Source organism: Ovis canadensis, chromosome 3 (genome assembly GCF_042477335.2).
Source record: "Ovis canadensis isolate MfBH-ARS-UI-01 breed Bighorn chromosome 3, ARS-UI_OviCan_v2, whole genome shotgun sequence".
Classification (NCBI taxonomy): Eukaryota; Metazoa; Chordata; class Mammalia; order Artiodactyla; family Bovidae; genus Ovis; species Ovis canadensis.
This window is the reverse complement of record NC_091247.1, coordinates 113,537,365-113,555,579: the sequence shown is the minus strand read 5'-3', so window position 1 is coordinate 113,555,579 and position 18,215 is coordinate 113,537,365. Positions and strand designations below refer to the sequence as shown.

At 40.8% G+C, this 18,215-nt stretch overlaps 1 protein-coding gene across 2 annotated transcripts in view; it reads right to left on the bottom strand.

Moving 5' to 3' along the window:
- TBC1D15 (TBC1 domain family member 15) overlaps positions 1–15,468 on the bottom strand; it is a 72,667-nt gene extending 57,199 nt beyond the window's left edge. Inside the window, exon 1 of one of the 2 annotated variants that reach the window (XM_069584014.1) lies at positions 15,344–15,468. In XM_069584014.1, coding sequence (XP_069440115.1) covers positions 15,344–15,373 — 30 coding nt within the window. In that variant the 5' untranslated portion in view covers positions 15,374–15,468. The remainder of the gene's footprint in view (positions 1–15,343) is intronic. The other variant, XM_069584015.1, reaches the window with a different exon arrangement.
- Between the last annotated feature and the right edge of the window lie 2,747 nt (positions 15,469–18,215).

Sequence of the window (18,215 nt, the reverse complement as noted above, 5' to 3'; positions counted from 1 at the left end):
GATGCTGGGAAACATAGAAGGCAAAAGGAGAAGACACTGGCAGAGGATGAGATGGTTAGGCAGCATCACTGACGCAATCAATGGACATGAATTTGAGCAAACTCCAAGAGATACTGAAGGACAGAGAAGCCTGGCATCCATGGGTCACAAAGAGGCGGACATAACCTGGCAACTGAACAAAAACAACAAATTCCCTTATTCTGGGATTGAGACTCTGGTCTGCTCGGACAAGTTTTATTTGTCCAAAGAGTACATAATGGAAAAGACAATCAATTTAAGGCTTAGCCTGTGTGAACCCTGTTCTGGCATTAACTCTTTGTGGCCCATTGACTGTAGCCCACCAGCTCCTCTGTCCATGAAATTCTCCATGCATGAATACTGGAGCAGGTTGCCATTTCCTTCTCCAGGGGATCTTCCCAACCCAGGCATTGAACCCAGGTCTTCTGCATTGCAGGCAGATTCTTTACCGTCTGGGACCCCCGGGAAGCCCCTGATCAGTGCAGGAAACCTAACAAATCACAGGGCACAGGCAGATGCTCAGAACAGTCCTGCCTCAGCAGTGGGCACTGTTGGCCCTACATGAAACGCTGTGCTGACAAAAACAAGGCCCTACTTATAGCACAGGGGGACAGGGTCAACATCCTTCAATAAACCATAATGGAAAACACCATGTGGAAATATATAGATCGATGAATCCCTCTGCTATACACTGCAAACTAACACAATACTGTAAATCAACTATACTTCAACAAAAACAAAAACTGTGCCCATCACATCTAACAAGGTTTAAAAGCAAGTCCAAAGGTATCAAATTGTTTCCACACAACTGTCTTCTAGGATAAAACTCAAGAACATTTTACAGAATATATATATATATATCAATATTGACATTTGGCTTAAAAAAAAAAAACAAAACTACCAGATAGACTTTGGCATCTGGTACCAAAAAAACAATCAGAATGATATGACTCACAACAAGGGGGAAAATCAACCAATTAAATATGACACGATTAATAAAACAGGGAAAGACATTAAAACATTATTATAACTGAATTCTCTATTGTTGTCTATTGTTCAGGACACTAGAAACAAGTTACAACTTGCTAAGATATCAAAAATATAAGAGATCCAAACTGAACTTCTAGAGATGAAAAATACAATGTCTGAGATAAAAAATACACTTAATGGGATAATGGCAGATTAAATACTTTAGAAGAATAATGAAGTTACAGCGATAACTATATAAAACAAAACACAAAAGGGGAGGGGGCTGAGAAAAAAAGTGAACAAAGCATCAATGAGCTAGAGGGAAATTTTAGCTGATCTAGTATATGTATCTCATGTACCTGAAAGAGTTGAATGAGAAAAGAAACCAAAAAAAACTCTTTTGATAAAATAATTGCAAATGTTTACTCAAATTTGACTAAGACTGTAAACCCCTAGATATAAATACCAATGAACTCCAAAATGAAAGCAAGAATCAAAGAAAATCATTTAAAGGCACACTGCAATCAAATTACAGTATATTAATCAAATTACAATGTATTATGAGCTTCCCTCATAGCTCAGTTGGTAAATCATCTGCCTGCAATGCAGGAGAGACCTGGGTTCGATTCCTGGGTTGGGAAGATCCTCTGGAGAAGGAAATGGCAACCCCCTCCAGTATTCCTGCCTGGAGAATCCCATGGACAGAGGAGCCTGACAGGCTACAGTCCACATGACTGCAACAGTCGAAACGACTTAGGGACTAAACCACCACCAATCAAATTATGCAAAATCACTAACACACAGAAAATCTTAGCCAGAGGAAAAAAAATTAAGCATAATGATTATAGAAGATTCCTTTTAAGAAACAATGGAGATCGAAAACAATGAAGCAATGCTCTTTTAAAAATCACTTTATTGAGGCATAATTGACATATAAGAAGCTATACATATTAACACATACATCTTGGTAAGTTGTGTATAAGTATACACCCATGAGACTATCACCATCAAGCCACAAACATATCCATCACCTCCCAAAGTTTCCTCCTTCCTCCTTGGAGGAAGATCCAGTGCAACAAAGACCCAGCACAGCCATAACTAAATTTAAAAAAAGAAAAAGAAAAAAACACAGTTTAAAGACTTTTTCAGATATATAAAAGCTTAAAAACTTCATCACTAACAGACCTACATTACAAATGTTTAAGTTTTTCAGGAAGAAGAGATTACACTAGAAGAAAATCTGGATCCATACAGAAACGACAACCACCAAAAATGGTAACTATGCAAACAAATATATATATATATGTATATATATGTATATATATGTATATATACATATATATATGTATATATACATATATATATATGTTAAATCCCTTTGTTCCAAGGCTTCCCTGGTGGCTCAGAGGTTAAAGCGCCTGCCTGCAAGGTGGGAGACCTGTGTTCGATCCCTGAGTCTGGAAGATCCTCTGGAGAAGGAAATGGCAACCCAATCCAGTATTCTTGCCTGGAGAATCCCATGGATGGAGGAGCCTGGTAGGCTACAGTCCACCGGGTCGCAAAGAGTTGGACACGACTGAGCAACTTCAATTTCACTTTGTTTAAAGCCTAAATAAATAAAGAAATCAATACATGTGGGGGCTTCCCTAGGGGCTCAGCTGGTCAAGAATCCTCCTGCAATTTGGGAGACCTGGGTTTGACCTGGGTTGGGAAGATCCCCTGGAGAAGGGAAAGGCTACCCACTCCAGTATTCTGGCCTGGAGAATTCCATGGACTGTATAGTCAGTCCACAGGGTCACAAAGAGTCGGACACTACTGAGCCACTTTCACTTCCCTTTCATATACACGTGGACTTCCCTGATAGTCCAGTGGTTAAGAATCCATCTGCCGATGCAGGGAACAGAGGTTTGATCCCTGGTCTGAGAAGATTCCATAAACTGTGGGGCAACTAACCCTGTGCACTGCAACTACTGAGCGTGCGCTGTAGAGCCCACAAGCCCCAGCTGCTGAAGCCCATGTAGCCCCGAGCCCGTGCTCCGCAACAAGAAATGCCACCGCAAGGACAGGTCCAGGCATCACCACTAGAGAAGTCCATGGTCAGCAACAAAGACCCAGCACGGCCAAAAACAAATACAATTGTTTAAAAAGAAATGAATATATGTTTTTGTGGAGTCTGCACTATATGCAAAAGTAAAATAAGAAAAATAGCACGAAAGTCGGGAGAAGAAAAATGAAAGTATATTGTTCTAGGTTCTTTTACCTTATGTGAAGCAGTATAACTCCTGAAGGTAAATGTCATGAGCTAAAGACGCATACTATAGGCCTTAGAGCAATCACTAACATAAGAGTTAATAGTTAATTGTCAACAAAGGAAACAAAACTTAGAATAATGAAAACTACTTGACTAGTCACAAAAAAGGCAGAAAAAAAAAATGGAACAAAGAAGAGATGGCACAATAAAAACTAGCAAGATGATAAGACAAATTTAACCATACCTCATTAAATACAAATTACCTAAAGACTCCAACTAAAAAAAGTATCAGATTGAAAAGTAAGCCCACATTTATGGTATTTGCAAGAAAAGCATTTTAAATATAAAGACACAAATAGGTTAAAAAGAAAAAGGTGAAAAGATAAACTAACACTAATTAGAAAAAAACTAGAATGGCTGTATTAATATCAGATAAAAATAAACTTCAGGGCAAAAGAAATATTACTGGTTAGAAAGATAATTTCCTAACAATAAAGTGGTCAACGGTTCAAGATGATCTAACAATCCTAAATGTTTATGCACCTGATAAGACTTTCAAAAAACATGAAGCATAAAGTGACAGGGCTGCAAGAAGAAATAAACAAGTCCACAATTACTGCAAAATCTCAAACCCTTCTCAATAACTGATTAACTGATGAAAAGAAAATCAGTAATAATATAGAAGACTTGATAACACCATCAACCAACTGGACCTAATTTATGCTTACAAAACATTCCACCCATCAATACTCATTTGAATACTCATTCGAATGAGTATTCATTTGAATATTTGAAAGAATACTCATTCTTTCAAATATACACAAAACATTTGCCAAGATAGACCAAAAATTGAGCCACCAAACAAATATCAATAAACATAAAAGAATTCAAGTACATTCTGTGACCACAGTGGAATTAAATTATGAATCAGTAATAGAAATATCTTTGCCACATTCTCACATATCTGGAAATTAATATTTCTAAATACCCAAGGGTCAAGAAGAAATCAAAGGGGAATTAGAAAGTATTTAAACTGAACCAAAATGCAAGCTTATCATTTTAAAACCTGTGTGTGGTCTGTGCAATGCCAGTAAAACAGTGCTTAGTGGGAAACACATAGGGTTACAAGCCTTTATCAGAAAGGAAAAAAGGTCTCAAATTAATGACCTCAGCATCTACTTTAAGAAACTAGAAAAAGAAATGCCAATTAAACCCAAAGAAGGCAGGAAGAAATAAAGATCAGAGTAGAAATCAATAAAATACAAGAAAGTTTAAATAAAATACAAAAAAGTTTTAAATAAAACTGGTTAAAACTATAGCCAAACAGAAGAAAAAACAAACAACATAAACTACCAATATTAGGAATTAGAACTTTAACATCACTACAGATGTACACATGGAGAAGGCAGTGGCCACCCACTCCAGTGCTCTTGCCTGGAAAATCCCATGGACGGAGGAGCCTGGTGGGCTGCAGTCCATGGGGTCGCTGAGGGTGGGACACGACTGAGCGACTTCACTTTCACGCATTGGAGAAGGAAATGGCAACCCACTCCAGTGTTCTTGCCTGGAGAATCCCAGGGACGGGCAAGCCTGGTGGGCTGCCATCTGGGGTCGCAGAGAGTCGGACACGACTGAAGCGACTTAGCAGCAGCACAGATGTACACAAGTAAAAAAGATACTAAGAATATTTATGAACAATTTATACTAATGAATTTGACAACTTAAAACAAATCTAAGAGTCAGCCACCGATACTCACAAGGTGAAAAAGATAATCTGCCGAGTAGTACCGTACAAATTAAGTAAATTAAATTTATAGTCTTTTTAACAGTGCTCAAATGGATACCCGTGTACAAAAAAATAAAACTTCAACCCATATATCACACCACATACCCAAATCAAACAGGACAAGGCTTAGATGTAAAACTTAAAACTACAAAGCTTTAAGGAGAAAATTTATGTGGCCCTCAGTTCAACAACAACAAAAACTTTAGAAATGATGCCAAAAGCATAAAAGACTGGTAAGTCATCAAATTGAAAACTTCTCTTCAGAAGACATTAAGCAAATGAAAAGTCACAGCTCAGGTGGAGAAGATACATGCAAGTCATGCTGTATGCACAATAAAGGACTCACATCCAGAACATAAAAAGAACTCTCAAAACTCAGTAACAAGAAAATGAAGAAAAAATTTTAAAATTAGAAAAAGGGCAAAAGGTTTAAACAGACACTTCACCAAACAAAATATAGGGATGACATAAAATCACATAAAAAAATGCTCAACATCATAAGTCATTCTTGTTGCTGGTTTTAGTTGCTAAGCCATTAGGGAACTGCAAACTGAAACCATCTATTAAAATGACTATAATTTTTAAAACTAACATGTCAAATGTGAACAAAGATGTGGAGCAACTAGAACCTTTATACATCACCGGTGGGAATGTAAAATGGTTTGGAAAATAGTTTGCCAGTTTCTTAAAATCCTAAATATCCCATTTACATTGTGCCATGTGCTTAGCCTGACTCTCTGTGACCACATGGACTGTAGCCCACAAGGCTCCTCTGTCCACGGGATTCTCCAGGCAAGCATACTGGAGTGGGTCGCCATTTACTCCTCCAGGGGATCTTACTGAACCAAGGATCAAACTTGCGACTCCCGTGTCTCCTGCACTGCAGGTGAATTCTTTGCCTGCTGAGCTATCGGGGAAGCCCGCAACTAACGTGATCCAGCTATTCTACACCTAGGTATTTGCCTGACAAAATACAAAGCATATAGTCATACAAAGACTTATACATCAATGTTCACAGAAACTTTATTTGTAAAGCCAGAAGTAAAGAAAAAAATAAAAAGTCCATGAATAGATCAATGAGTAAACATACATATACCCATATACCTATATGACAGGATACTACTTGGCAATAAAAAGGAATTACTAACTAATGATACATGCAACAACATGAATGAACCTCAAAATAATTATGCTGAATAAAGAAAGGCCAAAAATAGAGTACATGCCATATAATTCCATTTATATAAAACTGCAGAAAATGCAAACTAATCTAGTCACAAAAAACAGCTCAGTGGTTGACTGTGGACAGGATGATGGTAGTGACAGGTTACAATATGTCAAGAGGAAACTTCTGAGAGGTAGATATGTTATTATTTTGATTTTATTGATGGGTCTATAGTGTATTAAAAGTTATCAAATTATACACACTTATGTGCTACTTACTGTTTGTCAATTAATACCTCAATAAAGCTGTATAAAAAACAACTTACAGGAAAGTCTATTTTACACTGCAAAACCCTATATAAAAGTGAACACATGGCAGAAGTATCCTACTGTAAAAAAAGAAGTTGATCCTGCTGCAAAAATTTTTTTTTAAATCACACCCTATCTATTTTCCTTTGGGGATTAAGTGTCTATAGGGAGCAAAAAGTATCAAGCACATTCAAAGACTTGCCACTCGGTGGTAATAAATCAATTATCTGAACTTAATTCAACAAACTTTTATCGGGCACTTATTATGTGCCAGACACCATCGAGAGCAGAAAAAATAAACAAGACAAAAGCTCCTTGCCTGTATGTACCTGGTAATTTTATACAAAGGGTAAAATCTTTACACAAGCTAGAGCATTCTAACTGCTTCCCACCCTCTTGGGGAGGGGGGGGAAGGGGGAAGAATGTGTAAAGGTACTAAAAAAGGAGAAAATTTCTCTATTTGGATTAAAATGGTCTTAAATTTTTGCTAAGATGCCTAACTAGGTAATTATATTTATAAAACTTCCAATGACAGCCTGCGACAGAAACTGCAGATTTTTCTTTTTCTTTACCAAAGAAACCATGTCCCACACAACTCATTAAAAGTACTCTGGGAACCACAGCAAATTATTTAGAATAAACTTACTGACCTCTTAATTTAGCAGAAATTAGAATAAAGTTGCACAATACAATGGCAGATAATTGTTCATTTTGTTCCTTACTGGAATTGGATTTTTATCTGTATTATTATAATCTTTATTTTGAAAAACTAAAGATAAAACATTCAACTAATATTTGAAATTTACTCTTAAAATCCTTGCCCTAAATCTCTGTCCAAAACTGGAAATTCAACACCTACTAAACACAACATACATTCTAAACTTTAGCAACTGTGAATTTTTAAGCTAAATTTAACAACAAGAAAGTCACAAAATTCAGTTTAAAACTATTCAGCATATAAGTAATTTAACGTTTTGATTAGAGATGTTATCTGCAGGAAATGCCAGAATAAGCCCAGCAACTCTAATGAGCAATATGTAAGCACCCACTTGATGTCTCCACTTGAACAACCCACAGACATCTTACACTCAGTATGTTTTATCCTAAATCTGCTCCTCTGATATTCCCAACTGTAAGACAAGCCCTCCACCCAGTACCTAAATGCCTCTTTCACCATCCCCATGCTACCTCCTAAAACCCCTGAAACCTTCCCCTCTGACACTGACCCTTCATCATTTTTAGCCTGAGTTACTAAAATAATATTCTGATCACTCCTCCCCCATCTAGTCACCTTCCAATAATCTGTAAACTGTATAGTGTATAACAACTAACAAAAATGACCTTTATAAAATGTACGTCTCACCACACCACGCCTGAGTTTCAAATTCTTCTGACTCTACCCTTTACTTCTACAACTGTGCAACATCTGTCACCCCGCAACACTTCGTGCCTTGGGCCCCTCTGAACGTCCCTGCTCCTCAAAGCCTTGTGCCTTTGCATGCTGTGTGCATTCCGTTCCTTCTACCCAGAACACCCTTTTATACCCTCTCTCTGCAAACAACGCCTACTAAGCCCTTCAAAAGGACACAAGTGGAGCCTATTCAAACACATCCAATCTTCTGCATTTCCCCTAACCTGATTTAAGCTTCTTTACTCATTCACATTTACTTAGCACCAACTAGATTTGGAGATAAAAAGTGCTGGTGGAAAAACATACATGATAAGTAACGTCATGTAAGTCAACGATCACAGAAAAATGTGACAGAAGTGCACACCGGATCTTGTATGAGATGTCAGTTACAGTCATTTCTTCAATAGTTATATAGTGAACGCCTGCACTGTGCCAGGCACAGGGCAAGCTTCTGGGTAAAAATAAGTGAGATTCAGTCACTGCCTTCATAGCAATCTAACTGGGGGTTAGGACAGGGAAACAGATAAAAGCAATGTATGATTTAATGAATATGTAAACAGTTGCCAAAGCAGACCCTAAAGGGGATGGCTACCCACTCTAGTATTCTCGCCTGGAGAATTCCATAGACAGAGCAGCCTGGCGGGCTACAGTATGGGGTGGCAGAGAGTCGCACATGACTGAGCAACCAACACTTTCACCCTACATGAAAGGGGTCAGGCAGGACGAGAAATCAGAAAGACTGTAACTAGCGTGACATACAGCCCAAGACCTGAAGAATGGCAATCATACCTCAAAGAGGGTGAATGTTCTTGTCAGAGGATATGTGTTCTATGCAGAGAGTAGTTTCATTAATGGCTGCAACCCGGATCAGCAAGCAGTGACTAACAGTTTCGACACAAGAGCAGGAACCAGATCAGATGATGTGTGTCAGTCGCTCAGTCGTGTCCAACTCTTTGCAACCCTATAGACTGTGGCCCACCAGGATCCTCTGTCCATGGAATTCTCCAGACAAGAATACTGGAGTGGGTTGCCACTCCCTTCTCCAGGGGGTCTTCCCAACCCAGGGATCGAACCCAGATCTCCCACATTGCCGGCAGATTGTTTACCAGCTAAGCCATCTGGAAAGCCCCCAGTGACGACAATGTTTTTAAACCATGCTCAGGAATTTCGGAGTTTGGAGTTTACCCTGAAGACAATTATTTACCACTAAACATCATTAGAAAGTTCTAGCAGAATGCCATGGAATGGAATGCCATGACATGGAATGCATGGCAGACCTGCCTTTTCAAAACCAACACACCAGCTGCAGAGCCAAAAGAACAGCTGCAATAACGCACAGAGGAAGCACTTCACGGTGGCTTCCACCAAGGCAGCGGCAGTGGCTGAGGAAGGCAGATGGCTCAGAATGGTAATTACAAGGTCAAAAGGACAGGACTCCATGACTGATCAGATGCGGGAGAGGAAGGGAGAAGACTCGAGGACAAAACTGAGTGTACGTGGCTATTCACGGAGGGAGAGAATACAGAAAAAGAATGTAAACAATGAGTTTTATTTGGGGCATGTTAGTAATGACTGTAACTCAAAGAAATATAGAACACAGGTGGTTTTAAGAGTAACAAACCACACAACTTTCTGAGAGTGAAGACAGAGAGACACTGAGGATGGTACAACTCTCAACAAAGGGCAGGCAGAACTGCTAATGCTTCTTAAGAGCATCAGTGTGCCAAACCATGTCAGAGAGGAAGGCAGTCCAGGAGGCATAACGGGGACTAAACGAAGGGCTTCTCTCATGCCAATGACTATAGACACACCACAGACGGTGCAAGAAACAGTAAACAAATTCCAAAAGGATTTCCTTCCTTTCATTTAGTCTCAGCAACTAAAACCCATCAAAGCAAACAATATTTAAATTCTTTCCCCAAGTCATGTTTTTATTAAACCACAAATTGAAATGACTTCTTAAAATGGCAAACTACTGTGCTGTGTCAAGAATAAAGAACTCAGCACACAGAAGGTACTCAAATGTTTGTTAAAGAATGCCAGAAAAATAAGGAAGACATATTCATTGTATCCTACACCAGGAAGACACTACCATTTAGTAAGATCTAGTCTAAGAAAAGGACTTGCCTGTTGCTCAAACGGTAAAGAATCTGCCTGCAATGCAGGAGACCAGGGTTTGATCCCTGGGTTGGGAAGTTCTCTGGAGAAGGAAATGGCAATCCACTCCAATATTCTTCCCTGGGGAATGCCATGGACAGAGAAGCTTGGCGGGCTAGTTTGTGGGCTCACAAAGAGTCAGACATGACTGAGCAACTAACACACATACACTCTAAGAAAATTCTCCAGGAAAACCTACCAGATAATAAGAACATCAATCTTTCTTAAGCAAAGAATTTCACAGGACTATAAACGTATCTAAAAGGAACTGGAAAGGGCCAAATTTAAGCTACAAAATAAATTCTTCCTAAGAAAACCATTTTTAAAAAAAACTCAGAAAAAAAAATATAACAGGTGATTTCCCAACTGTTTCGAGCTATTTTCAACAGAGTCAAATTCTGACACAATCACAGTAAAAAACCACAGGCCTAGAGAGAAAAGCAAATATACTAACACAGGACTTTTCAACTCCAAAACAAGAGCACTTTCAATGAACCCATCCATCACTCTTCCTCTAATCCCTCTTCATTTTTTCCCCCCTAATTTCTTGCTCTTTCCTCCTCAGTGAATATATACTATGTGACAGCATCTATGGCCAGATACAGATGAAATATTTCAGACCTTGCCCTCATGAGGATGAGTCTAGTCTACAAGCCTCAAGAAAACAAACATCACTATTAACAGCCCAGTTCAAAAACCTGAAACTCACTGAATTTATTTAAACAAGATAACGGGATGGATTTTAGTCAATATTTTCCTTCTGAAGAACTAAAATCTGTAATTTCCAAGGTAAGGACTATCTAACGTATCCCGAATGCCTAGACTAGTCCCTGGAAAAAAATCAGGTGTTTAATAAATATTCTATAAATGAATAAAAGGAAAACTGCAACCCTCATAGGCACTGGGTATAAAGGCCAAAACATACTTCTAATGATCTCTTTTCTCCTGCCTCCTTCGTGATAAGTCAACTTATTCCACTAATTATCTTAAAGCAGGACAGCTTTTGCAGGTAATGGCCCTATTTCTCCCCTAAAAAATCACAACACAATCTACATGAGATGATCTATCCTCATATAGAAGGATCTATATGAGAAGAAGAGCTGGCTGAACCTACTGCGGTAATCATCTCACAACACATACAAATCAAACCATCAGGCTGTGCACCTTAAGCTTATATAGTGATATGTCAATTCTTTACTTTCCTTTTGCCTTTTCTCCCTCCAATTTATTTTACATAACTATAGTGCTTTAGTATTTGGGGGCAGCTTTAATCTCTTTGTATAAAATGGCAGCAAATAACAAATATTCAACTATTTCCAAACAATAACCTTACAACTTTAAGACAGTCTGAAAGATCTTTCTTAACAATAACAGCAGTTAACATTTATTAAGCACTTATCTGATACCAGGTACTATTCTAAATGCCTTGCAAATATTAACTCATTTAATCCTCTCCAAAATCTCATGATGGAAAATAATCATTAGCTCCCATCCTACATTATTAGCTCCCATTAAATCATTAGCTCCCATTTCTCAAATGAGAGAACTGGTGCACAGAATGTTCAGACATTTGCCCAAAGTAACACAGCTACACAGCAGGTAGCCCAGGTCTGGACTCCAGCAGTCAGCCTCCGTCTCCTTCACCACTGCCCTACTATGACGGTTTCTCATTCATCACAACCACATGACTTTGGAGGGGGTTGGCCACACCATGCAGCATCCTAGTTCCCCAGCAGAGGAAGCACAGAGTTCTAACCATTCGACCCCCAGAGAACACCCTGTGACTTCTAAAACAAGGTATTTTTCAAATTCTGAAAAAAACACTGAGAATTATAACTTAACACTCAACATTCAAAAAACTTAGATCATGGCATCCGGTCCCATCAATTCATGGGAAACAGATGGGGAAACAGTGGCTGATTTTATTTCTCTGGGCTCCAAAATCACTGCAGATGATGACTGCAGCCATGAAATTAAGATGCTTGCTCCTTGGAAGAAAAGTTATGACCAATCTAGACAGCATATTGAAAATCAGAGACATTACTTTGCAAACAAAAGTCTGTCTAGTCAAATCCATGGTTTTTCCAGTAGTCATGTATGGATGTGAGAGTTGGACTATAAAGAAAGCTGGGCACTGAAGAATTGATGCTTTTGACCTGTGGTGTTGGAGAAGACTCTTCAGAGTCCCTTGGACTGCAAGGAGATCCAACCAGTCCATCCTAAAGGAGATCAGTCCTGAATATGCATTGGAAGGACTGATGCTGAAGCTGAAACTCCAATATTCTGGCCACCTGATGCAAAGAACTGACTCATTTGAAAGACCCTGATGCTGGGCAAGATTGAAGGCAGGAGGAGACAGGGACGACAGAGGATGAGATGGTTGGATGGCATCATGGACTTAATGGACATGAGTTTGAGCAAGCCCCAAGAGTTGGTGATGGACAGGGAAGCCAGGTGTGCTGCAGTCCATGGGGTCATAGAGTCGGACACAACTGAGCGACTGAACTGAAATTCAAAAATGAATTTCACACTCACACCAAAAACCATATTCTAAACCTTCAAAATTCTACCATAGTTTACCACTGACTTGCAGGGAAATCAAGATGATGAGTAACACCTACACAGGATCTAAACACCACATGCCAGGCTTTGTTCTAATACATTTCCTTATCTATCCTAAAAATCCCATGAAGTACACACTATTATCCTCCCTATATTACAGATAAGGAAACAAACAAAGAGACATTAAGTAATTTGACTGACATCACTAGTAAGTGTGAAGTTAGTTTTTGAAACTGGCTTGGCTCTCCAGAGTCCATGCTCTTAGCTGTTATCTTACACTGCTTCTCCATATGACAGAGATTAACTTCCTCACCATGTGACTTCCTAGAATCAAACTTTCAAGCAAGTAGACTCAGTAGGAAAGTTACTCTACATCCTAGATCTAAACACCACAAGGTTCTAATGAATAGAATTGGGCTGTGACCGACCCAGCATCCATAGTTTTAAAAGTACCACACGTGATTCCTAAAAGTCTTGGTTAACATTCACTGCCCTAGGTTTCTAATTAGACAGGTCTCAGCTGAACCTTTGGGGTGGGGGTGGGGAATAAATCAATACAGAGACACACATATACACACTCTTTCACAAATATATGTGTGTTTTCTTTCCTATCCCCCTTTTCCCAAAGAAACAAGACTGAGAAGTAGAAAAGTATAAGATAAAGCCAGAAAGTCAACACAGATTTTTAATGCCATGTTAACCAGCCTTGAGTATTATTTTAATGGTGACAATAACATAATGAAGACTTTTGTTTTTTTTTTAAAACAAGAGACAATCAGCCTCGGGCACTAGAAAATAACTCTAGTGCTTGTGTAGAGAGGAGACTTTGGGCAAAGAGACTGTAGAAAAGAAAAAAAAACCCTGCAGAGAACTCAAGGCTAAATGTCTGAATGAAGAGGATGCAGCAAATTTAAGAAACCTCTTTAAGGTAAAACTGGTAGGATCTGATTAGTCCTACCATCTTACTGATTAAATGCTGTTACAGAAATGGACATCTCCAAGTTTGTTTTACATGCAACCAAGTAAATGATGACGCCATTAACTGGATCTGAACTTGAAGAGGGAGAAATAAGCAGGTTTCACGGATTACAACAGAATTATTTGAAAGATGGGCAGCCTTTGGCATGAAAAAAAAAATTTAAGTGCAGTGATGAGAATGGGTTTAAGTTTGCAACGTGTGAGAATAAATGCGGTGATAAAGTAGCGTTAAGTAAAAGACGCAGTCAAATTATGAAATGTAGTGAGTGCCTGGAAGGAAAGGGTGAAAAAAGTCCTATTTCACAACTCCGCTTCATCATCGCAAAGGTTCTATCAAAATCAACCCACACCTGAAAGAGCGAAGTGTAGTTCAAATAAAAAGGATCCCTTCTTGGAAAGTCCTAGATTGGATCAGTCCAGATAGAAAATCTTACTGTATGTAATGAGTCAAAGAGAAGATCAGCACCCATCCTAAAGACAGAAACAGACAAAACAACCAAAGACCGAGAAAACTCGAAAACGATGACCTACCCATCATTTAAAATATTCAGTATGCAGAAGGACGTACTTTCTTAATGCTTATATCATTTCATATAATCCTAACTCCAATGCAAGAAATAATGACTAGCACCACATCCACTCTGGAGATAAAGACCTTGAAGGACAAAGAAGTCATGCTCGCTCAATTTCGCAAGGTCACAATTCAGGGTAAAAGTAGTGTGTTATTCTGGCTAGTAGTTCATACACTAAAACACAAACGCTGTCACGCAATTCAAAATGGTATGCAGAGGGCAGCGTAAAGAAAATGAGTGACATCAAGGAACAGACGAAGCTCTCCGCGGAAAGTAAATAGTCCTTGGTATGAGATGAGTCATTACCCCACCCAACTGTTTACGAAATACGCCCGCAACTGGAAATGTTGCCGTAGTATGCCACGGTAGTACTAACAGGCATTATGACGTTGCCTTGGAACACGAACAGGCAGAATGCAATGAAATATCCTCCGCACTTAATCCTAACTCCTAACGAAAAACGAGGCGGTCAATGACCAACTCCGTAAAACAGCACCACAGAGTCTCCCACGGGAACATCACAGCTTTGCTTCCGAAATAAATACCATAACTAACGCCTTCCTAGACAAGCGTGGGATGCTGTAAATCTCCAGCTCCCTGAGAGGAAACATCCCTACTGCTCACCATCACCAATCAACTCGAAATCTGGTAAAATGGATCCAATGCGCTCTTCTAAGTGCACAGCTGCAAAGCACCTGTTTTCAGTTCCTCCCGAAGAGGACAAAGATGCCTTACCAGAGTGAAGCAGAGGAAAGCGGAGGCGAGTCAGGGTGACGCCTCAAAGGAAGACAGAAAAATCCCTGGAGTCCGAAAAGTGACAGAAAGAACGACACTCAGAGAAAATCGAGCCAGAAAAAGAACGCAATAGGGCAACAACCTGTCTCTTAGAAAAGGCAAGACAGGTAAAAGCCTATCGCCCTGGGGCAGAGCGGACCAAACAGCGCCACGGCCTAGCTAGTCTTGGAGTAGGAGCCGGGTCTCTTAATTCCCGGGCTGAACCGGCATTCTCAAGGAAACAGCTGACAACTAGGCATCTTCTCCTACACCCTCTACACGCTGTTCCCGATACAGAAAGGCACTCGCATCCCTCCCCAGCCGGCCTCCTAGCAGCAAAAGCAGCCCTACCCGGAGAAAAACTGCAGTGTCCCTCCAGGGCCGTTACCTACCTTCCCGCTCACAGCACCCGCCGCCGCCATGTTTCCTGCGCGTGCCTGTGATGACGTAGCAGTGCCTCACGTGTCTCCCGGACTCACAACAACATCCGGCAAAGCTAGACTGACATCCGGGCGGGAAAGGGGCGGGGAGAGGCGGGAAGGCGGAGGAGTGAAGCGCGGGGGCGGGAGGAGCAGCCTGACGCATGCGCGCTGAGTAGGAGACTCGGCGGCTGCGTGGGTGGAGTCTCTGGTTCAAGTACCGGTTTAATTTTCCTTGGCGAGTATAGAAGTTGAAGTCGTCACATTTTGGAGTTTGTCTGGGAGCGAGGTTGTGAGCTGTTCGCAGGCCTCTTCAGCTTCGTATGACGGAAAGTACACCATACTGGGAGCCAACAAACCTATGGCTTTGTGGCCATAGGCAAGTCACTTCCACCTTCAGCCTCAAAGTCTCATTGTAAAATTGAAATAGGGCTGTAGTGAAGTTAACGGAATCCAGCCCTCTATCCGAGGCGCACACACAGAGACTTTTCGCCTTCGTGTAGTTTCTGACGTTGAGTCTGGTGACTGCCACTGACATATGACCAAGAACAAGGTATTTTGATAGGAACTGCGATAATACCACGCCTTCGTTGCTCCAGAGTCCAGCGCACAGTATCTCCTAACTCCTACACAGTTGACTGGAAACAAGTTTTTTAACTCATTATTTAACATATATGCAGAGGACATCATGAGAAACGCTGGGCTGGAAGAAGCAGAAGCTGGAATCAAGATTGCTGGGAGAAATATCAATAACCTCAGATATGCAGATGACACCCCCCTTTTACGGGAGAAAGTGAAGAGGAGCTAAAAAGCCTCTTGAAAGTGAGAGAGGAGAGTGAAAAAAATGGCTTAAAGCTCAACATTCAGAAAATGAAGATCATGGCATCTGGTCCCATCACTTCATGGCAAATAGATGGGGAAACAGTGAAAACAGTGTCAGACTTTATTTTGGGGGGCTCCAAAATCACTGCAGATGGTGACTGCAGCCATGAAATTAAAAGACGCTTACTGCTTGGAAGGAAAGTTATGACCACCTAGATAGCATATTAAAAAGCAGAGACATTACTTTGCCAACAAAGGTCCATCTAGTCTAGGCTATGGTTTTTCCAGTGGTCATGTACGGATGTGAGAGTTGGACTGTGAAGAAAGCTGAGGGCCAAAGGATTGATGCTTTTGAAGTGTGGTGTTGGAGAAGACTCTTGAGAGTTCCTTGGACTGCAAGAAGATCCAACCAGACCATTCTAAAGGAGATCAGCCCTGGGTGTTCTTTGGAAGGAATGATGCTAAAGCTGAAACTCCAGTACTTTGGCCACCTCATGCAAAGAGTTGACTCATTGGAAAAGACCCTGATGCTGGGAGGGATTGGAGGCAGGAGGAGAAGGGGACGGCAGAGGATGAGATGGCTGGATGGCATCACTGACTCGACGGACATGAGTTTGAGTGAACTCTGGGAGTTGGTGATGGACAGGGAGGCCTGGCGTGCTGCGATTCATGGGGTCGCAAAGAGTCGGACACGCCTGAGTGACTGGACTGAACTGAACTGAACTGAAGCTTCAGGATGGAAAATGAGAATTACTTATGGAGTGGCTGTAAAGATCTCACGGGACAGTGCATATGTGGTGAGATGATTTGTTGAGATATTAGGATAATAATTTGTTTTGTTCTCAGTGTTGGAGAAAAATGTCAGAGAATGATAGGATTCTACTCCTAATCGCTCTGGCACACAATGCGGCACTTCCCCTTGCCCCTGGACTGAATAAAAGTTCCCTTTGTTTGCAAAACACCTGTGCGCATTGAGGTACTTCTCTCTTCCCGCAGTGGAGAAAGATTAGAGGCTTTCGAGGTTGGTTGAGTGAGTGGTAATCAATGGTAATAACAGAGGAGGGGGTTCCTACTTCTGGGAATGCTGCTGCTGCTAAGTCGCATCAGTCATGTCCGACTCTGTACGACCCCATAGACTGCAGCCTACCAGGCTCCTCTGTGCCTGGGATTCTCCAGGCAAGAATACTGGAGTTGAGTATTGTAAACTTAATGGGTGAAGGAGGTCGCAAGACCTTCGATGGGAATGAATGCAGTCCTACTACAAGGACTGCATCAGAGATACCACCCATGCCCAAGATCCCATGCCCAAGCTTGGTATTCAGTTGGAAAAATAGCTCACCCACAAAGTATGAACAAGCTGGGGAAAGGAGCATATTAGCAGTACCAACAATGAGTCAAGACTTGAGGGCCTTCCCTAAGAGTGCTGGAAACTTCATGCAATCCTAGGTGTGATGTTGAGCCCTAATCAAGACACAGATTAAGTTTTCCATCAGCTTGGAGTACGGAGAAGGCAATGGCACCCAACTCCAGTACTCTTGCCTGGAAAATCCCATGGACGGAGGAGCCTGGTCGGCTTCAGTTCATGGAGTCGCTAAGGGTCAGATGCGACTGACTTTTCACCTTCATGCATTGGAGAAGGAAATGGCAACCCACTCCAGTGTTCTTGCCTGGAGAATCCCAGGGACTAGGGAGCCCGATGGGCTGCTGTCTATGGGGTCGCACAGAGTTGGACATGACTGAAGTGACCCAGAAGCAGCAGCAGCAGCAGCTTGGAGTAATTGGGTGTGGTTAGAGAAAAATTTTAATGATATCTCTTATGCCCTGTGTTTTGGAGAAAATTGAAGCCCTAGTACAGTACTCGGAATCCAGTACTCAATAAATGGTAGCTATTATTGATATTTATATAACAAACTTGGGAATTAAAGGCTTTTCATTGAAAATTGGGTTCATCTGCTACTTCATGTTCTTAAGCCTCATCCTCCGACTGCCCCTTAAATTACGATGTACCTTGGACTTCCTTGGA